General features: G+C 36.4%; 1 protein-coding gene across 4 annotated transcripts in view; it reads left to right on the top strand.

The window, feature by feature from the left end:
- Window positions 1-22870, top strand: part of LOC118192252 (synaptic vesicular amine transporter-like) — a 105426-nt gene that overhangs the window by 81013 nt on the left and 1543 nt on the right. For 3 of the 4 annotated variants that reach the window (XM_035363175.2, XM_035363173.2, XM_035363176.2), the window contains 3 exons: window positions 2534-2579; window positions 4388-4475; window positions 4669-4881. In XM_035363175.2, the coding sequence (XP_035219066.1) occupies window positions 2534-2579; window positions 4388-4475; window positions 4669-4863 (329 nt within the window). In that variant the 3' untranslated portion in view covers window positions 4864-4881. The remainder of the gene's footprint in view (window positions 1-2533; window positions 2580-4387; window positions 4476-4668; window positions 4882-22870) is intronic. The other variant, XM_035363174.2, reaches the window with a different exon arrangement.

The following is a 22870-nucleotide window of genomic DNA, read 5'->3' as shown; positions in this document are numbered from 1 at the left end:
ATCACAACAAATTGCAGTTCAGCTCAATCCTTGGACTTAGACTCTATAATTGAACAAACTATTTCGAAGAGCAACGTTGCCGGTTTCAGAATTAAAGCCCGAGGGTACATGACATAAAGAAATCCGGACTTGGAAAAAATCTCAGAGGAGAAAACAGAGAAAAGGGTAAAAAGAGAAGTACCAAAAGGTGCAAGACAAATTCAATCAGGCAAGTTCACAAAACGTGAAGAGCGATCAGAGCTTTCAAGAAGGATCCAAGACAATGCAATTTCAATGACAACAATATGAGAAAGTTACACTATAGCAAAGGTTTCAATGACAATTTCAAGTTCCTAAAACAACCTCAATCAAAACAACTAATAAATACAACACAATGTAATAAAACGATACAACACTATTCGTTACAGCAATACTACAACAACCTAGGCTACAAAGTTACAACACAACAATTTCATTACAACAATGTAAAAAACTCAAAACAACAGTTACAACAATTTCCAAGAACAATATTGTTACGGATTTGGTATTTAAATAGCTTATGTTAGTTGAATTGTAAATTAAATGGTTTTATTTCCCGCGCCGTGCAGCGCGTGACGGATGTTAAAAGAAAGCTAAGCCGGAAAATTGAAAATTCAAGAGCGCGTGCATGCAACATTTAATAAATATCTCTTTTTGATTTCGAGAAAGTACTAGAAAATTCTCGCGCGCGATATAAAAATCTTATAAAAAGGAGGAAAACCTCTCATTTCAATTAGTTAGTTATATTAGTTTGTTGTTGTTTTAAGAGTTTGTTTAGAAAACTGCTCTTGTTGACTGTAGCGAATTCGCGGATTAGCTTTCTTTAGCTGTTTTGAATTAAGTTCTATTGAACGTTTGAGAAGTTAAAACATAACTACTATGAGATATTGTAATACTGCACGATAATTTGAGGAAATTTAAGCATATTTGCTGTGATAATAATAAATTTTGTTCATTTTTCATCGGACTTGTGCATTCATTTCGTGACGAATCCGTACGCACGCAACAATATTCATACTACAGAAGAACTTCAATCAAGATCTGATGCATTGGAAGTATAAACAGCTACCAATGGAGGAGCTAAGTGATAAAGTTGCCATCACCTCCCATGAAGGTGTGAGCTGCTAGTGGTCTGAGAAAACAGGAGCGGAGTGTAATACCACTCGGCTATCGTGGCTGCTCAGCACAATCCAGGAACATCCGCAATATATATCGGAATGCACAGCACTTCGCAACGGAAGTGATTCAACAGCAAGAACTACCAAGGACGTGTACTGATATTGGAATTGCTTATATCAACGATACACCAAAAGTGGAAGCCTGACGATTAGAAAAGTAATGGTTCGATGAATTTCCTATCCTGCTCCATCATGCAGATTAAAAAGATCAGAATAACGCAAACAGAACGAATTTATGAATCCCTCTTGCCTAACGATACTCTACACGTTGTTGGCCGTGGACCTATGATTTCGAAAATATTTTAATGGCGTACAGTGGGTCCTTTGTATATCTGGAAACAGTTCTCAGCACCACAACTTACCTCAATATCGTTTTCGATCACATACAGCCGTCTGTGCTTCGATATTTCCTGATGCAGGTAATCATTTGCAGCAGAAAAATGCGCCTTGTTACCGTGCCCGATTGGTCTGAATTTGTTTGGAAAATCATGTTTAGGAGATCAAATTGCTTCTATGGTCAGCTTACTTTTCTGATCCGCAATCCCGTTTGGAATCTGTGTGAAGAAATGGAAAGATTCCTTCAAAGCATAAACATGCCGTCATTTAAAGCAAACGAAATTTAAGGTAATATTATATCGTAATGGTCTAATATTCTACAAGAACGTCGTTTAATTCTTGCCAGTAAGAATATCGCCTTTGATCAGAGCTAAAGTTGGACCAGTCCTGTATTAATGGTATCTCTAATATTTTAGCCAGTCGGCGTAACTATAACATTGTTATGGAATGCTTAGCTGCGGTAAGATAGCTTCCCCGCAAAATGGGCTTAGGGTTGCCAAAAATGGCAAAGAAAGGCAGGGTTGCCATATTTGGAGCAAAGTCTCCCATTTGGCGACATGCCACAGACGGAGCGAGAATATTCTAGAACAAATTCTTACCGGTTTACCCCAGAATGTTCTCGAAGGCATGTCAAAAGCTATTAAAACCCTGCTTGTACGCGGAGTAGCAGTGCATCATGAGTTTACCGTCAATGTATTTATCGTAGTTTTTTGACGATTGTAAACGCGTCTCTGGAACTCTCCTGTGAAATACTGGCGAATAAATTGTGTTTTGATTCTTCGTCAAATGTTGTCGTCAGTTACTCCCAATCCACGAACCCGTAGAGTGCGACAATACACAAGCATAGAAACATTTCTTTGACTAAATGCTTTTCCCACTGAACTTTCGTGACAAGCAAGGCAAGCAAAAAAGTGAATGGGAAAAGCTAAAACTCCATTTGCCACATTATATTTTTCTTACATTTTTATGAATATGTTCTGATCGGTAACTTTTTTTTTCAGGACCAGTATTTAGTGCAACTATTGTGCAAAAACTGGGATTCGAGGGGTAAGTTTAAAACACTTAGTTTTCTAGTCCTTCCTACAAAGAAAATGAATGTTATACAGTTAGGAGTTATTTTTATTGTTTGACAGATTTAGTTACTAAATCGGATCTTTAATAGATAATTAAAACAAATTAAAAACACAAATTAAAATAAAAATAATAAAATTAAATTAATTACACAAATTAAAACTGTATATATCAGTTAAGCTGAATTATAGTAGAGCCAATCTTGTCGTTCTTCATCACTTTCATTTCTAATAAGCACATAACTACAATCAATTAATAATTTAACTCTTAGATAGACGAAATGATAAAAGCGAAAAATGTAAGGTTTTAGGGATTTATATTTATTTTAACTAACACTTTAAAGTTTGACTTCTTCATTCCCCTAATTGTCAGTGCCAGAATAGTTAAATGTTGTAGCGCGCGGAAGCAAATGCAAATTTTTCTGCCTTGAAGAAGGTATTTAAAAGCTGAGTTTCGGTAGGAGAAAGAGAAAGTTAGGCTTTAATCGCCATCGCTGCCTTAACTACGTTTGCTCATTGCTGTTTCAAGTGGCTTAATTGCATTGCTTAGCTACCAGTAGCGTAGAAGGGGGTTTAAGTTACGGGATCTCGCTGAGCCCTGTAGTCTAGGTCTATAGTTTGTGAATATCTTCAAATTTTAGTTTAATAACGTGATTTTCAGTTACCGCCGCCCACGCAGAGGCGAAGTTTGTTAGCGTCGAGTTGACGCATTGTAAATTTTCAAAAGACTTAATAAAGGGTATTTTAACCCTTCTCTTGTGTAATTTGCTGCTACTCCAATAGATAGAATTTCACCCACCTGGACTCTACAAGGTTATTTCGTGGTTTTTTTTTTTTTTTTTTTTTTTTTTTTTTTTTTTTATACAATCTGTTTTCTGCTTCCATACCCTACAACAAATTGAAATACTTTTTTAGGAATTTTAATATAATTTATCATTTTTAAGGATGCGGTTTCCCGCCTTCATTCGAACATTTCTCTAGATCAAGAATTTATATTTGTAACTCAAATTTATATTTGTAACTCAAATAGAGTATACACATAGTAGTGTTCTACACAGGAAGGCATAATTCGACAACCATTGAAGTTGTCATATTAATAAAACTTCGGCAGCAGAAAACGAATTAATTTAATTTACCAACGTCTATGAAGAAAAATCAAAAATTCGAAGAGGAAAACCGCTAGAAATACTCGAGAATGTTCAATTTATAGATCGAATCTAAAAAATGCTAAAATTAATGGATATTTAATATCGTATTGTACGAATATTTAATAGCGTATCGTATCTACTCCTAATGCCCTTTCTAAGTGCAGGAAATTGGAATCTATCAACGGTAAATTAATTCGTGGCACAGATTCTGTTAATCAGCGGAAATCTCCTGGAATGCCATGAAGATATTTGATTGGCTATACTGGAGAAAGCTGTACATTATAGTAACACGTAATTAGTCTATTCCTGTGTTGACTCGGTAACTGAACCAACTGCTATCAAATTTGAATCACTTCTTCATCTTTGTCTTCTCACTGGTCATACTAAATTTCATCACGATCGAATAATTTTTCTAGGATCACAGACTTTCTGTAGCAGAGAGTAAATTTAGAAACACGATAGTAATATTGAACCAAAACAATTTTAAATACATTTTACAGAATTTTAATATTTATCTGACCTGATTTGTACATCAGTATACTATAAAAATAATTCTGTTAAGTTAGTAAGAAGCAAAGTGTTATTTTCATACATTATTTTTTTAATATTAATTTAATATTTTTATGTCTCACTTTAGATCAGTATGCGCAGTTGCTTTGATTAGCTTCCTTTATGCACCTTTGATGATACTTCTAAGAAAACCTCCTGGGAAGGTTCAGGAAAAGGTAAGGCATTTTCTTTTCGCATCACTTTCGATGTGTATATGTATATATATAAAACATTCAAACAACAAAAGTACTACCCTTATTCTACTTTTAAAATACTAACCTTATTCTACCTTTAAAAGCTGAATTACGTGGGTGTATACCCTGAAGTTGCTTGCTAAACCAATTATCATATTATAGAAAATTGTTTCAGCCAATGCCGCTACTTTCGCTCTCTGTAGGGCTGCTATGTAGTTCTTTAAAGATGTTGGGGATCCGGGATCTTGGAAGTATCAGCTGCCATTGGAACGCCTTTCCTTCATCTGATTCGAATTATCGCTATAAGACGCCGTTTCGAATGTGGAGTCAGTCCCAGAGAGCCCAATATTATTTTGTCGTAAGAATGTAGATCGAAATGTCCTGCCAGGTAGGTTTTCTGTTTGAAGTCTCCATTAATTCAATTATGGGTTTAATTTCGTCATCTTCCAGCTGGTCTTTCTTGACTTCCTTGTTACTCCGTGTGTCTCGGTCAGCCGATATTGATGTTGTAAATTGTCGTGCGAAAGCAGTTCGTATTTCGCTTCGACCCTGGACGCCTATTCTATGATCACTGGATCTGTCTACAACTTAAGCGAACAATATTGACTCAAAGAAACCGGTATGGACAGCTATCAACAACTTATCGGAGAAAGCCATTCTGTGGTCCTCAGTTGGTGGGCGGGTGGGTCCATTTAACTTTACTGAAAGGGGACAAGGCTTCAAGGAGCTTTAGACCAATCGCAGTACAGACGAGTGACGAAATTTATAGCGCGCGCTGGCTGAAGTTCTAGGAATATCCTCCCATTATTTCACTAACTCACACGCTGCATTTGTAGTTCGAAAAAAATTGCACAAAACAGTATTATGACCAACACGCAGCGGAATATGCTGCTGTGTTATGTGAAGGAAAATTCCGTTTTTTAAGGGGAAACTTAACTCAGGAATTTAGAGCTAAGAAATAAAGAGTGATATGGGATACCACGAAAGCAATGGTAAATAGATAAAAGTAAATGAATTAAGCTTACTTCAAATCCTTTTAATAAACAATTTTAATCATTTAAATTTATAATATGATTAATTTGCATTACAATCTAATAGCAAACTAAGTTTTTTTTCCTTTTTTTTTTTTTTTTTTTCCCCATGCTTACATTAAAACTGTTTTCCCGCAATTTATTTTACAGTTACTATTGGAAAAATATTTCTTTACATAATAAATTAGAAAGAAAATATTTCTTTCTTAATATTTCTTCCCTTTTTTTTTTATTTTCTTTTACTATGAAAATTATTTCTTTCAGGAAAAGAAATAAAATTCATTCGCTATTACAGTATGGCCGATTGCTGCTGCATTCAACTATCACACACGCATCAAAATGCTTTATTTTAAATAATTTATTCTATAATTAACATGAAAGAAAATATTTTTTCAATATAAAATATATAACCAAAATTAAACTAATCTATCCTGTATGTGTGATTAATTCGTTTTGCAATTTTTGTCACACAATTACTAACACCTTTTTTTTTTTTTTTTTTAATATTACATTGCTGTTACTTGAATTTTTTATATATATAAGAACTGCTCAGTTTAAATATTCTTCCTTCTCAAAAGATTTTATTCTGTGAAAATAATTAAAATATAGTAATATTTTCACAGTGTAAGTACTAAAGTAAAAATAATCAGTGTAGGTCTCTTGCAGTTGAAGTCTTTGTGAAACAAGCGTTTCGACACATTTTAAATAGAAAACTAATAATAATCAATATCTCTTTTACAATATAAAAATGAGAATTCTATGAGCAGTTTTTTTTTTTTTTTTTTTTTTTTTTTTTTTTTTTTTTTTTTTGTTGTTGTTGTTGTTAAATTTGCAAAGAAACAATGATTTTTTAATACTATAATAGGTTACAAAAGTACTATTCCATGAATAAACCCTCAGTCTTATAGCATTGTTACTTTATAGCATAATACAATAATAATGCAGTATAATTCTACTAGCAAGCCCACCAGCTGCCGAGCGGTAGAGTCGCTGAACGCAGGTAGTTTAGTCCGAGGTTTGAATCCCGGGAACGAGCTAGCCGGCGTTTTTGTGGCTTTCCGCATGTGTAACTTGTACACGAGCCAGTTTCCCTTAGAAAGTCCTCACTTAGAAACCAGTTTTAAAACGTAATAAAATTATACACAAAATAATAATAATAATAAATAAATAAATAAATCTGAAAGCCTTCAGATTTTATATTACTTCCAAAGGGCCATTATTTAACGTTTTGCGTGTTATCTTTATTTATTAAATATCATGTTTTCCGCACTTAAACCATAAAATTCAATTCAACATCAATACCATATAATTTAAAAAAAAGCATATCTTTAGAATTTCCGATACATAATCTCCCGCGCTAGAGATGAAAATGTTTTTTTCTGTACAATGTTGCTATTGCTCGCTTTGAAATCGTTGAGTTTCTTAATCAAAAACTCATAAATGCTTTACAAAATATGAAATAGATAATAAAACAAATTCTCAGTTCCAAATTTGGGCCTCCAGATGCCTATATTAGGGTGGAGGATTACGTTATTCAGAATTTCATGGCTCTAAGTAGCGTTGTTTTATCACTGTGCGAGAAACATTCATACATTCTGTAGATTCCTCATTATTTAATTTCTTTAAATATAATAGAGTGCGATAATACTTGGTGGCAACGATTTGAAAAGTGAAACGCCACAAAATGGCAAAACGAAATTAATAATTAATAGCCCCTCTGAGCTAAAACTTATTTTTGAAAGTATCACATTAGTAGTAGTACAGCTACTGAAAAAGATATTATAAAGCTATTTTATAGTTTTATAATTTTTTTTTAATTTTTATTTTACAGTAGTGTGAATTTCGCGTAATAATGAACGACATTCCTTTTTGTGTTCACAGTATTATTGGTAAGGTATTCAACTGTTAGATTTTAAAGTAAACGTAATTCTTGCTGTACATAAATTGAGTAGAAGCTTATCGGATGTCTACATTTGTGTTAAATAAAGAAAGTTTATGTGCTTGATAAACTTATCATCTTCTACATTTTTAAAGCATACAATTACAATTTATATCTATAATTTCTGGAATAGTATAACTTTTCTTTCAGTAGAAATTGCGTTCTTGTTTTCTGAATGTGGCTCCAAATACTCTCTCAGTTCATCGCAAATTAAAATAACTATAAATTTTGGCAATCTGAAATACGCAACGAAAACATCTTTTGGCAGAGCAAAAGCATCAATATATTTTCTATAAATTCGCCACCTATTCAGAGAGCTACGACCGTAATCTTCGTTTAAATATGAAAAAATCAGCAGCGAAAACACATACAAAGCCATTGTCTACTTAGTACGTCAACTGCACAACCCTGATTGACGGCGCGGCAACACTTTTTCACGCGCTTTCGACAACTTCCGTACTCAGAGAATATAGGATGTCGGGCAGACCTGTTTTTTACTAGCAGCGACATCTGGCGGCCCACAACTTGCTGTCGACTCTCGTAGCGTAGAATAACCGTCCTGGAACAATATCGGCAGCTTTCTGGTCAAGGTCTTCTAGACAGGGCGTCGGCTTTTCCGTGTGATGATCTCTTCTGATCACGGGTAGTGATGTCATATTCCTGGAGTCTCTGTATCCACCTGGCTATTTGACCCTCAATATTCATGAAATTTAAAAGCCAGGCCAATAATGCATGATCCGTGCGGAGCAGGAATTTTCTGCCGTATAGATAATGATGGAAATGTTCAACGACTTTGACTATGGCGAGCAACTCTTTCCTGATGACCCAGTAATTCCTCTCCGGTTTAGACAGGCACTTGCTCCAGTAAGCCACTAGATGTTCTTGGCCGTTTATTTCTTCTGACAAAAAAGTACCGACACTTTTATTGCTAACGTCCAAGTCGAGAATAAATGGTCTGTCGAGCTGAGGATACGTCAGGATTGGAGCAGATGTTAAAGCTTCGTTCAGGTTCTTAAATGCATCCTCACATTCTTTTGCCCACAAGAACTTTTGCTTGCTCTCTGTCAGCTTGTGAAGAGGTCTTGCGATGGAAGAAACGTCCTTTGCGAATCTCCTATAGTAGGTGCCAAGCCTTAGGAAGCTTCGCATAGCTGATGGACATTTTCGGGACGCTTCCAGTCTTTAACGGCTGACATCTTTTCAGGATTCTATATACAGACGGGTCTGGGATTGAGGGAAGGACTGGAGCAGCGTTTGTTGTATATTATTTTGGTGTCGAGATCGACTATATGAAATTTACATTAAATAACCATAATTCTATCCTTCAGGCAGAGTGCGAGGCTCTATATCAAGCCTTAATTTGGATTAACAGATGCGTTACTTTTCAAAATACCATTAATATTTACACATGTTGTTTGTCGCTGCTTCAGTCTCTCTCCCGTCCAGACAACGCCAATCCCTTCATCTTGAAAATCAAAAACTGTTTACAAACTTTGAACGGGTATTTAGATGTAAAACCGCACTGGATCAAAGCTCATATGGGGCATATTGGAAACGAGAAGGCCGACTGTCTGGCCAAGAAGGCAGCCTCCGATATGGATATCCCCTTTATTTGAATTTCAGGATTTAAACAGATGGCCACCACACATATGAAGAAATTTTAGATTGACAAATGGAAAATCCTATGGGAAAATTCACCAAATAATAAATGATAAATGAAAATTATCAGAATTTCTAACAAAATGGCTATTTTTAACAATACTGATTTAAATCAAATTCTTACTCGCCACGAGAGATTTCCCTATTTTAAGAGATTCAACTTACAAAATAATGAGCTTCGTGCTTCTTTTAATGCCATTGGAGACGCGAAACATTTTGTGGAGGACTGTCCTATTTTCGCCGATCAGAGGAAGCTTTACAAAATTGATAATGCTATATATAATGATAATTTTGATATCAAGGCTTTTATATCTTTTGCACAAGATGTCCTTAAATTTATTAATGCAAATCGAGGTGTAATTGGAATTGGTAACTGATCTGATGTTGTCCTTTGTATTAATTTTTGTTTGTATGTTCGTGAGCCCTTATTGTTGTACCCTGATTTTTGTTATATGTTTTTCCCTATTTTTGTTTTATATTTGTGTATTATTTGCATCTTTTTTATATTTTATATTATGCATTATTTATTTTGCATCTGATGTTCTTTTGGGGTCACTCTTTGTTTTGACCATGAGGCCACTTCGTGACCAGGAGGGTCTGAGTGTACCCCCAATGTATTACAATGTATTACCTTTTCAGGATCCGTGCACACATCTTCAGCAGAGATGACATGTCCGAGGGAAGTAAGTCACTCCCTTTCTGAATAATTTGCCTTTAGCGGTACTCAACATTATATTGGCTTTAGTTTCTAAAGTACCTATCTAAGATTTTCTAGATTTTCTTCAAAACTCTTTCTGACAATGATGATGTCATCCAGGTATATCAGACAGGCTTCGTAGTAAAGACCTTTTAAAACAGTCTCTATGAGGTGTTTGAACGTTTATGGCTCATTACACAGTCCAAACGACATCACCTTGAACTGCCTTGTTCCGTAGTATATGACGTCTTTTCTCGCTCGTCAAGATGTATCTCTACTTGCCAATATCCAATCTTTAGATTGAGCTATGAAAACCGAAATTGTCGTGCGGAAGAATGCTTTCCGAAAGTATGTCCAAAATATCGTCAATTCTAGGAAGAGGTTAGCTATCCTTCTTCATAACCTCGTTTAACCGGCGGCGATAGTCAACACAAAATATTGTTGAACTTCTTTCCTTCTGTCGAGGACGGTGAGAGATGCCCATGGACTTGCTGAAGGCTCGATTACATCGCTGCTATATCACACCGGTTCGACCCACGTCAGGAGATGAGTGGGAGAAAACATCTTGAAGATCTTGAAAGACACGTTCGGCAGCATTCCTCTCTTCATCGCTTAATTGCCCATCCTGCAATAACTTCGATGTAATGCTCTCGGAAGACATGTATTCCGAAGTGTTATTATTTAGTTTAACTCTGGTCACTGGAGTACATGCTGCAATCACTTCACCTTTCTTAATAACTCTCGCCTTCCCAGTTACATTAGCAACTGTTACCAGGATAACGGTCCTCGACAGGTCGACGAGTGCTGGGCTACTAGTACTCCTTTCGGGCTGTTACAGTTCTTGGGATGCTTTATGATACCCTAGCGGAAATTTCTATTTTCGGCTATTGATCCAGGAAGTAAAAATTATGTTCTTGTGAGTATTGTATTACCGTCTTGAGCTATGGTTTTGTGGATAGATTTCACTCCTTTATCATTGATTCCGGAAAGAGCTATGTCCCCAGAGGCAGAATGCAGTTCGTTCTTTTTAAAGTCCAAGGAAAATTGTATTTCCTTAGAAAGCCCAATCCGAGTAGGCAAGGATCTGTAATATCTATCACATATGCTGTATGATGGTAAGCGGCAATTCCAGACGCGACGTTAACGTTTAGTTTTCCCTCGATATCAATCTTCTGGCCGTATACAGTCTGGGTGGTAACGCAGGGCGGCGTCCAGATAAGTTTACCAGTTGTTGAGCAAAATCTTTTCTGATGATGGAAACGTTGCCTCCTGTATCGATGGTCATATTGCAGGGAACTCCAATGATATGTCCCATGATGAAGAGTCCATTACTGCTGCCACTCATTGCAGAAATCTGAAGCGCTTTAAAAATGGGGCTTCCCAATTTATGGAAACCTCCGCCCCGCGAGATGGACACTAATTAGTTTCCCTCTTTCTTGCTAGGAGCAGTCTTAACATTCGTGCTCTGGAGAATTCTGCAGTTTCTGCGTACGTGGCCTTCAGCTCCACAGTTCTAGCACTTTTAGTGTTGGTTTCTTGTCACTAATGTTCCGTCTCAAGGCATTCAGTTGTCTGGTTATATCGTCTAGACAAGACGCCATTTGATCCTCTGGCTTTTGGGCTTCAAGCAGATCTGATTGGGTGGCGGTCTCTACGAGTTGCTCGCTGGGCTGCCTCGAACTTCATGGCGTACACTGAGCGTTTTTTAAGTCCTTGACATCCGCCATTCTGTATTTCATAAGAGTTTTCTAAACTTCAGGGTCCCGGATGCCATCCATGAAGTATCGCAGGGACAGGATATCCCCTGTTTCTGTCGAGCACTCCAAAAAGGCGAGATGGGACAGCCTTTCAACAGCCCTGGAGAGCTCCTGGAGTGTTTCCGATGGCTTCTGTTGACGGGATTTTAATTGAAGCCTGCTGTAGTCCTTTAAACACTTCTCCCCAAAGCGCAGCTTCAACGCGCCGGACAGAGCTTCGAAATCTAGCCTTTTGTTTCGGGAAAAGTCTGAAGGATACCCCCTACGTCTGCTATCAGAGAAGCGGCGAGATGACAGGCCTTAGCTTGGGGATCCCATCCATTTGCTTTCGCCACTATAGAAAACTGTGTCTTATATACTTTCCAAGAGGTCTCCCCATCATATGTGGATAACTTCAGGGAGGAGCGAGAAGGCACGGATAAAAATTTAAATCCATCAGAATTGCTTCCTGCTGTCGCTATGAAATTCTTTAAGGTGTTAAATTCTTTGGCGACTGCAGAAACTCTGTCATCAATTTGTTGTTGAACGGCAGGAACTCTTTCTTCAATTTCTCCAACTCTATTTTCAACCGTGTCAATTCCGTCTTCCATAGCTTCAAATTTGTTTTCTATTATGCAGGTGATTTCTCTTTTCATTTCCTCTTGGCCCACTTTCGTTTCTGCTTTAACAACATCCGTCTTTACTTGAACGGCTTTCATCTCTCCTTTAAGAGTTACTTGACCAGCTTCCATCTTTCCTTTAACGAATTCTTGGCTAGCTTTCATCTCTTGTTGGCTCGCTTTCATTTCTTCCTTAACAGCTTTCGATCTCCTTTAACAGAATCTTTCATTTCTTCCTTAAATGCAGCAAAGGCTGCCATGAATTGCCTTAATTGTTCTTCAATCGCTCTTGTGATTGGCATTCAAATCCCACTTCTGACACCATACGGGTTCGTGATAGATTGAATGCACAAGTCCGATAAAAAGTTAACAAAATTTAGTCTTATCACAAGAAATAAAACAAAATGCTGAACATTTTTCTTACAGATATTCGTACAATATCACAATATTACACAGTAGTTATATTTTAAACTACTAAAACGTTAAATAGAACTCTATCCAAAACGCAGAGAAAGCTAATCCGATCTCACAGAGAATTCGCCACAGTCAACAACAAAAACTTAGTAAACAACTGAGCTGAGATGTTTTTCTCCTGCTTTTATAAGTTTTTTAATCATGCACGAGAACATTCTGGTATTTTCTCGAGGTTTTTGGAAAGCAAAAGAGTACAATTAGGAGATATCTATTTATTAAATGTTAAATGCGCGTGCTCCTGTATTTTTACTTTTTCGGTGTAGCTTTCTCTTAAAACTCGCTGCGCGCTGCATGGCATAGGGAAATAAAACAATTTTAACTATAATTCTACTAAAAATAGCTAAATAAATACAAAGGAACAATATTTACATTTATATTACACCTTAATGTATCGCTGTCTTAAATTCCACAATATTCCTAGAAGTGGTGAGTCCCCAGAATGCTCTGTAGTATATTTGGAAGCAACATTGCTCTCCCATCCCCGTAAATTAAATTTGCCTCTCCATATAAGACTTTTGACCTTTTGAATTAAATCCTCTTGTTCCTCAATATTGTTAACATCCGTTATGCAATTATCTACATAGAATGAATTTTTCAGTTTTTCAGACACATCTACAAATTCAGATGAACAACTATCCAACGAATGCTTAATAGAAGCACCTAGTAGATATGGATGCAAGGGACCCCCAAAATCTATTCTGCAGTTCCTATACACTATTTCTCCCTCATCACTTGGATAGAAAAATCACAAGTAATCTCTATCCTTCGGAGAAATTCCTAACTGCAAGAATGCTTTCTCTATGTCTGCACTCAGACAAACAGGAAAAAATCTCATTCTGTCTAAAATATCAGGGACTAATTTTATTAAATTAGATCCTTTCACTAAATTCTACTGATTCAAAGATGGTTTTCCCTTTTCACAAGAAGAAGTATCAAAAACGGGTCTTACCCTAGTGGTTTCACTATTGATTTTAATAACCGGTCTGTGTGGTAAAAGTGGCATTTATTGTTTAGTTCCGTTTCCGGAACGCTTTCTATAATATTTCAATTTTTCCACTCTCTAAATACTTAATATTCTTTCAAAGAATAATTTTCTTTTGTACTCTTAATCATTTTTGATGATACGCATTTCCAGGGTAACTTTAATTCATATCTACCATCGGGGCGAATAGTTAATTAATTCTGAAAATCAATCTCATAGTCGCAATGAGCATTTTTCCTTTTAGTTCTTTGCCGCGGATCGGAAATATCCAAAACTTCAAGCTCCCATAAAGATTTCAAAGAAGCATTATTTAGATGTAGGGAAAGACTTATTAGGCCATTATCCCTAACAGTATCATTTCTTTACCCATAACCGTCCAACCCACTTTTGTTTTGACTGCAATTAAACAAGAGGGTAATTCTAGGTATTCGCCAGTTAAGAATTTACCAATGACATCTTGTGCCTATCAATAAATCACATTCCTCACAAAATGTGTCACTGACCTCAATTTTCCTGCTCTCCAATTCCTCTATAATCTGAGTATCCTTAGTGGTTGGGACAAATCCGCATTTTTTTTTTTTTTTCTGAAAAAGCTTCAAAACAACACCTAAAAGTGTTATCTAAACTGCTTATGTCAATAGCAAAAATAGAATGGGTTACGGGTTCAACTTCCCTCCCCCCCAAACAAACTATGAATTATTTTCTCCTGTCGAATAGGATCAGCTTTCATTCACTTCACAATTTTCTTCCCAAGGTATGATCGTTGGGATCCCGAATCCAAGAGAATCCTAATTTTTCTCTCTCGGTCTTTAATTAAAATACTTAAAGTTTGCAAATTATCTTTCTCGCTTTAACTATTATTAGAAAGGGAAATATTCAACTTAGAGTCATTTTGTTTCACGGAATTAACATTCTGAGGACACATAAATCTTATATGATCACAACTGCAAATGTGACATTTAATACTGGCCTTACACTGGTTTTTTAAATGACCAATTCTTAAACAGGAAAATTAAACCTTTCTTTTGTACAATTTGCCTCTTTTCATTTAAGCTCATAGTTTCAGCTTTAAAACACTTAGCACTCATATGAGGCATACCACAAAATATACAAACATTTTGCTTTGGTTTCATTCGTACTTACCAGTGCGGCAGCTGTTGCTAAATCTGAATTACCTAAGATATCATTTTTATTTACACGTTTAATAGAATGAGTAAATCCTGATTGAGCTAATTGAATCATATCTTCCGATTTTACTTCATGCCTTAAAAAACACATTTTCCTCTCCTTGTTCGGAAGTTCCGACTCCTCTCCCAGGCAAGTAGAATGTTCTCAGGTAAGCACGACTCTACTAAAGATCCCAAGAAATCAGCAAACCTTTCCTTGGTGTGTCGTAAGCTTTCCAGCGTTCGTAATTTACTTTCCATACTATCGTAAAGTACTCCTAAGTCCGACGCCGTTCTGCCTGTTGCAGAATTCTTCGTAAAAAGCCTAAGCAAATCTCGTACATAAATCTACATCAGGTCTTCTCTACAAAATCTTTCCTTCAGCTGCTCGATAGCTTTGGGATAATTCGCGGCGGTAATAGGGAAACTGTTTGAAAGTTGAGCTGCCTTGGAGCCAAGTACAGCACTCTGCACTAAGTACAAGACTTTATCTTCCGGAACAATATCTGCATCTTCATGAATTTTGGAGAATTGGTCCTAAAAGCCTAAAAATTCTCTTGCATTTCCAGAGAATTTTTTCAGTTCGAGTTTAGGAAGTTTGAACTTCCTGTTTTTATTTTCTTTAGCATCCGAAATCGAAACTAAAGCAATATTTGTAGTAACATTTATCAAATTCAACTGTCCAATTTTATTCTGAAGTTTTACATTTAAAAGAATCTCTGTATCCTTTTTTAGCCGTATTAAATGCATTCTCAAAATCAGCTTCCTTGGTTTTCTTTAGAACACTGCTTTGAGTACTGTCCAAGTGTTCAAATTTGTCAATCAGTTCCCGCACTTGGAATCTCTCGGGATCGGTACAAGTAGGCAATTCTTCTTCCACAATTTCGGTAGTTAATGTAAACTAAGCATGTTCACTTTTACGTTTTGCTTTTAACAATTCCATTTTATCAAAACTACTCGAAATCACACAAACGTCCTGTCAAACGGACGCCATGCTTTTATGTTGAAAAAAAAAAAACGTTTGCATATTCGAGTTCAGAAAACAAAACATTTATTTTACATAGTTTTTAGAACGTTCTGAAATAACATGTTTCATCTTCAGAAAACAACCGATGTGCGCACGGCATCTGACTTGGCACACATCCAAAAGAGCAAATCGAAGAATTACAGAAGTGTTGTTGCCACACAAAAAAAGAAATATAGTTACAAAATTCACACAGTAATAAAACAAAAATACACTTCTGAAAAATAAAAATAATAATAATAAAATTCTTATTTCAAAATAAACAATATTGTCTTGATTACGCAACAAAACGTTTGCTTTTTCGCTAATGGTCAACATTTATTACAATTCTTTATATTCTGAAATAACTAACTATGGAAGCTGCAGTAGAATGTCATTAATAAGAATAAGGAAATTTCTAAAACCACAATAGATATACTAAGTGTAAAAATAGGTGTGCGAGTAGAGGGAAAGTCAGATGCTTTGACCACTGATAGCCATAGTCCCTCGTTCCCATTTTTACAACTAAAAATCAAAGCAGATGAATTAAGAAAAGCGCTTTGATGACCTGTAATCTGAGACTGTGTATAAGGTTCCGAAGTCCCCGCCTATTTAGTTATATGCGATGGGAAAGAGTAGACGCGTGCACATCATGGAAGAAGGAAGGAGACTATTCCCTTCTCCATTATGCATTTGCCAGTGACATAGCTAGAGCTCTTTCCGCCTTCAATAGTTCCTGAATTTCTCGCCTCTCTTATATACAAAAAATAACTAAAAAAATTAAAATGACATAAAGGGAAATTAATTGAGCTCTATCTATATTTAAGAAAAATTTTAATTCCAACATTCTAAAATTAGTATTATTTTGATCTCCTTTTTTATTTTTTTTTAAGCCAAGAAGGTCTATTTGTCTTAAAACAAGATTTTGCGTTGAATCACTATAAAGTCTGAACCACTTTTCGAATTGTCGAAATATTATCACCCTGCTTTATATTTAAAGAAATTAAGCAATAAAGAATTTGCATAAACATATGCATGTTTCTTGCATTGTGAAAAAAAGATATCTAGAACCATCAAAATTTTAATAACGTAGCCTTCCACCCGAGTATGAGCACTTGGAAGCCCGAATTTGGAATTTGTTTTATTATCTATTTCATATTTTGTAAAACTTTACGAATTTTTGATTAAAAACTCAACGATTTCAAAGCGAGCAGCGGCAACACTGTAGGTAATAAAATACTTTTATCTCTAGCGCGCGAGAGTGTCTATCGGAAATTCTAAAGATATGCTGTTTTTAAATATTTTCAGCCCAAAATGGCGTTAGACCAAATGCTCTCAAAACGTGTATGTGTCTGTAAAAAAAAAAAAAAAAAAAAAAAAAAAAAAGAACAAAAAAGAAAGAAAAAGGTTTGGGTTTGGACGTAAAACTTTGGGCTTGAAACTTTAAAGAGTTTTTCCCTTGTTTGTTTGTTCGCAAAACCATCGATGGCATCTTAGAAACGTACTTGATTGCTTTTCAGTTGTTGTAATGTACACAGTATAGAAAGATTTCTTAAGTGCAAAAGAAATATTTTTAGTTCTTAAATTATTTTTAATTTACGAATCTGATAAAGATGAATCATAGGAAAGTAAAATGTAGACTAAATCTGGGAACTAAATTATGAGATATTTCTTTTATACTGAAAAAGGATCAAAGCAAGGCGATTCTCTTGCCTACCAGCTGTTTAATATCGCCCTTGAAAATGCAATAAAAGACTCGGGCATGCACACACAAAACACACTATATTCATAAACTACGTGCAGTTGTTGGCCTTTGTTGATAACACTGACATCGTGGGAAGAATGAAAGTGGCAATAGTTGAGGCTTTTTATATGCTTGAGTTGGCAGCAAAAAATATTGGGTACAACTGTAAATGATAATAATAATGTAACTACGGAAATCAAGAACCGAATCAACATGACTGACAGATGCTATTATAGATTACGAAACCTATTCAAGTCAAAATACTTAAGCAGTAAAAATAATATACAGTTGTGTGAGACCTATAGTATTTATGGAGTGACGGCTGGACAATGAATAGAACAGACGAAGAGAGAGTAATGACATTTGAACGAAAGATTTTCAGAAATTTTTGAGTAAAAATGGACTGTAAAGAATAAGACGTAATTTTGAACTACAGCAAAAATTTAGAGAACTAAATATAATAAAAGTTATTAAAGCCTCTTAACTAAGATGGCTAGGATACACAAATATGGAGATGAAAATCCAGTGGAAAAATTGACATTCCAAATGCCAGAGGGAAAGAGAAGGAAACGAGGTGGCTAGACAATGTGGAAAATGTGGTTAAAGAACGTTGGTATCAATAGGTGGAGGATTGTAGCGTTAGATGTTTTAAGATAGCAGAAGCTGACTGAGACAGCCGTGGCCAGAAATCGTCTGTATAGCGTAAAAGGAAGAAATGATTTTTATTCAGAAAACTTTCTCACAACTAGTAGCACTTACAGCAGCTGTGAGGAAAGTACAGTAGAGTCCCGGAAACTCGACTGCCGATATCTCGACATTCCGTATAATTCGACAACATTTTAGGAACTTTTTAGGATATCTCTAGCAAATATTACATGCAGTATATATAATTATTACTTATGCGTATATCTTTCCTGTTCTGCTCAAAGATTTGAGTGTTTTTGCTGTTTTCGCATTATGCCATTAGATCTTGGAACTGCCAAACAAATTTCAAGATATAGTGTAGTAAACCTGGCAACGCTGTTTGCTTTTTTCGAGGATAGAAAGTCAGATAACGGCTAGCCGCAGGCTCACATTCCTTTATATTGTTGCGAAACGTTAGAAGTAACGTACGACTTGTAATCATTTTCAACTATTTTCTTAGTATTTGTTAGACGTTGTTTGCCAGAGCTTCAGTTACTCCTGAGCAACGTCAGGTGTAGCTGCGCTGATCGTCACCTCATGGTGTAACATCGATAACACCTTCTTCTCCCGGACTTTAGTCACCATCCCACGGACACAATACCCTTCACGTAGGTTACAATCTCAATTGCTGCTCTCATGGCATTATTTCAGCAGAGTTGGATACGTCGCGCTTCGCGCGATAAACCAGCAATAGTTCATTATTGGTATATTGGTATTGGAAGACTTGTCTGAAGTTTTGTGACTGTATCTGATTGCAAACTAAACTCATACCAGTTTATTGCGGGTATCATTCCTCAGTTCACATCCAGGCGTATAGGTGTTACATATTTGGGGAAACTTTTGATATTCTGAGGAGTGAAATGTCGTCCGAAAAGAGAAAAAAAAAAAAAAAAAAAAAAAAAAAAAACAAATTAATGTGACAATGGAAATGAAGCTAGATGCCTTAAACAGACTGGACAAAGGGGAAAGTATAAACAAAATTACCATGGATTTAGGTGTTGGACAGACTACTTTGATAGGGTGGGGAAAGAAGAGGTCCGACATCGAGTCTTGGTGCGTGAAAAAAGCATGTTCGGATAGTTTAAAGGAAAGAAAATGTATGAAAGTTGGTGAATACGGAAAAAGTGAGGGAGGCGCTTTATTTGTGGTTCAGGCAGCAAAGGGAATAGGGACACCCATTTCAGGATTAATTTTACCAGAGAAAGCCCTAAAATTGTATGATGATTTTCAAGAAGGGAGAGCTTGGATTTACTGCTAGTGCTAACTGGCTCGACAGATGGAAAAAGCGGTACGCCATCAGACCGTTAAACATTTGTGGGGAAAAGCTCTCAAATAACTTGGAAAATACTGGAATATTCAAGGATAATTTCCACAAACTAATTGAAAAGGATGGTATATCTGGAGATAAAATTTATAATTGTGATGAGACCGGTTTGAATTTTTAAATGCTACCTTCGAAAACGCTGGTATCCAGGGAAGAAAAATCGGCACCTGGCTACAAAAGAAACAAGGAGAGAATCACAATCTCGGCATCCAGCAGGAAGCCATAAGCTCAAATGGCGCAATATTTAATGACTGGTTTCAGCAGCAGTTCGTTACATCGGTGGAATAAATTTTAAAATTAAAAAAATTACCAAGGAAGGCGATTCTCATTCTAGAAAATGCCGCATCCCATCCTGACGCAGAACAGTTACGAGACAAAGATATAAGAGCCATACTTCTCCCTCCTTAACGTAACTTCAGTGTATCAGCTGATGGACTAGGGCGTTTTGGAGGCAATGAAGGGAAAATACAGACGTAAACTTCTTTCATTTCTTGTCCTAGCCAATAGGAAGAGTGTGATCATGGAAGAAGGAGGAAGGGTGTGATCTGATCGAAAAACTGAAGAAAATAGATATGTTGGGTATTGAGCTCATTCTTGGAGTGAAATCGAGCAATTGAACCTCGTTTGTTCCTAGACCATTCGGGAAACAAATATTTCGAGAGCAGGGCAGAGAGAGAAAATTGTGAAATAGTTGGCTTACTTAAAGAAATTCCAGGCTGCGAAGAAATTACTGATGTTGAAGAATGGATGGGATAAGATGAAAAATTGTGAAATTTTAGGATATGCAGAAACAATTGCATTGGTGAAAGGCAATGTGGATAAAAATGAAGATCTATCAGAAAACAATGGGAAAGCTAAAGTGATGAGTCATAGTGAAGGACTGAAAGCCGCTAAAGGAATGCTCCGTTACATGGAGGGGAGCAAGGTGCATCTGGTATGGACATTTTGTTCCTCCTTCGCCTACGAGATGCAGCTGCACGACAACGGAATGAGTGTGAGAGACAATCTATCATCACACGATATTTTGCTACCAAAGAACTACTAATTTTTCTTCATTTTTATATGCAAGTTTTTTACCCACTTTTCTCAGGGTATTTGTCCTTTTTGACTCCTATTGTGCTAGAGCTTGACGTAAAAAAAATCGACAATAATTTAATCGTATGCTGTATTTTTCCAAGTCCAATACTATGCTACAAATATCTAGAGTAATTTACAGTTAAATATTAAGAGTTCTGAAAAACCCATACCTTATTCAGTAAAACTCGACAGTCTCTCAGTCCACATTGTGTCGAGTTTGCGGAACTCTACTGCATTACAATACTTGGAACCTTGTTCAGGAGACTGTATTTTAGAATAAACTGCAAAAATTCAAAAGGACCGTCTTTTAACTTCCTTATTTCATTTATGCTAGCAATAACGGAAATAAAACTCTCTCTAGAAGATATCTTTCTAAGTGATGAGTTCTGTTTTATTAATGTCACTGTGATCGTAATTTAGTTGATATTCGTAAATTTCATTCAAAAGTTTCGTCGGAATAAAAATGTATGGCAGGAGTATGTAGCCTTTGGAACCTCTTGATGATTTCTTTGAATATTGTATCCAGAGCGAAAACTGTTTTTTTGCCCCTCAATTTTAATTCCGTATGGTAATTCAGAATTTCATTACTATTTGCGTGCCTTGACGATCCACATAACTAGCCCCTATAAAGCGTTTCGCGCGAAAAATGTCGGCTGGTTTGAACCGCCCCCTCTACCTACGCCACTGGCACATGCATATTGCCAAGATTATTAGTATGAATTTAGTACTTAGTTTGTTTCAGTAACTCTATTTTACATTTGGCTATAGTGTGTTTGCGGCTTCTGTACAATTTAAAACTTCAAATGACATTTTTATTTCCTGATTTGCGAACTACGGCTGACTGAAACCGCGAATTAGGAGTTTACCAATTTACCGTACGAGTATTGCCGAAATATCGCGCTAAGCGCAACGTCTCCGGCTCGATGACAAGCAATGCCATGAAGGCACATGACGTTAAAAATGCCGAGCAGTATTTCCAGAGGGAAAAATCTTGAGTTGTAGAGGAGTACCCAGACATCACAGGTACGAGAAGAATACCATCAGATAGCTAAAGTCCATGCGAAAATCACAAGACAAGTCCGTGCGCTGGCGCCATCTGTTAGAACCCACTAGAAACTAAAAGAGAATTAGTAAGTCATCATGCCGAAAGCTAACTAATTTATAAGTTCGCTTTGATCATCTCTGCTACGATCCCCAGATCAAGCAACACTTTTTCTTGAGGTGACTGCAAAATTTTACACTTTTCAGCAAACTCCATAAATTTGAAAAGAAGTTTCTTAAGGTTTTCGTCCAACACGAACACGAAATCCTGTGAGCCATGCAAATCAGCATCGGAGTAAGATTTCACACTTGGAGGTTTTCTTCCAGGTTCTTGCTTCTCATTCAAAGACGGCTTGCTTGAAGCAGCATCAGGGACTCGCTGATTGGTCGATTGAGATCGCTTCTTCGGATGTTCAACTTTTCGATCCTTTGGTCGAAATTCACAAATTTTTGCCGACGCTACATTTTCCAGTTTACAGTTGAAACACGTAGGTTTCGTTTCTTTCTGAAGTTTACAAGTATAGGTAAGATGACCTTGACCGCATTTCAGACATCTAGGGAGATTGTTGCAGAACAATTGCCCGTGACCATATCTTTGACACTGGTAACACATCATAGTGTTCCTGTTACTTTTAAATTTGCTAAAAGTCACTTTGAGATCCAGTAGCTTCTTCTTTTGGTAAATGCTCCTTCCAGCATCATTTCTCTGAAGAGACATAGAAGACGGGAAGTTTCACTTCTGAACCGTCAATTTTCCGTGTGAACTGGGTTACCTTGTTCACAGAAAAACCATTTTTGCGTAGCTCTTTCTTGATTTCTTCAGTAGAAGAGTCGTTCGTGAGACCTCTGATAACAACTTTTAAAGAAGTGTCCTTCTTGGCTCTAAAAGTGCTAAACTGAATTTCCTTCTTCATCAGGATAGCAAGCGCTCTGTCACGTTGGTCGGCAAAATCAAACAGGATTGTTATTTTCTGCCTGGTCAGCATACCCGTAAATTTCTGAACTCCATGGAGAAAAGACTTCTAATTTCATTCCATGAGACCTCCGGTCGAGGACAGATGATCGGCGAGACCCTTTCTTTCCTAGAAATCTGCGTGGAAACGTCAGCATTTTCAGGCAAGTCATCTTTCGTAGAAGTTTCATGATTAGTGTCCATTTGTTCCGCAACGGGAACAGAAGACAACACATCGAAATTATTAC

The sequence above is a fragment of the Stegodyphus dumicola genome, chromosome X1 (genome assembly GCF_044657685.1).
Source record: "Stegodyphus dumicola isolate Sdum_Otavi_A_Nest chromosome X1, ASM4465768v1".
Classification (NCBI taxonomy): domain Eukaryota; kingdom Metazoa; phylum Arthropoda; class Arachnida; order Araneae; family Eresidae; genus Stegodyphus; species Stegodyphus dumicola.
This window is presented reverse-complemented; position numbering and strand designations above follow the sequence as displayed.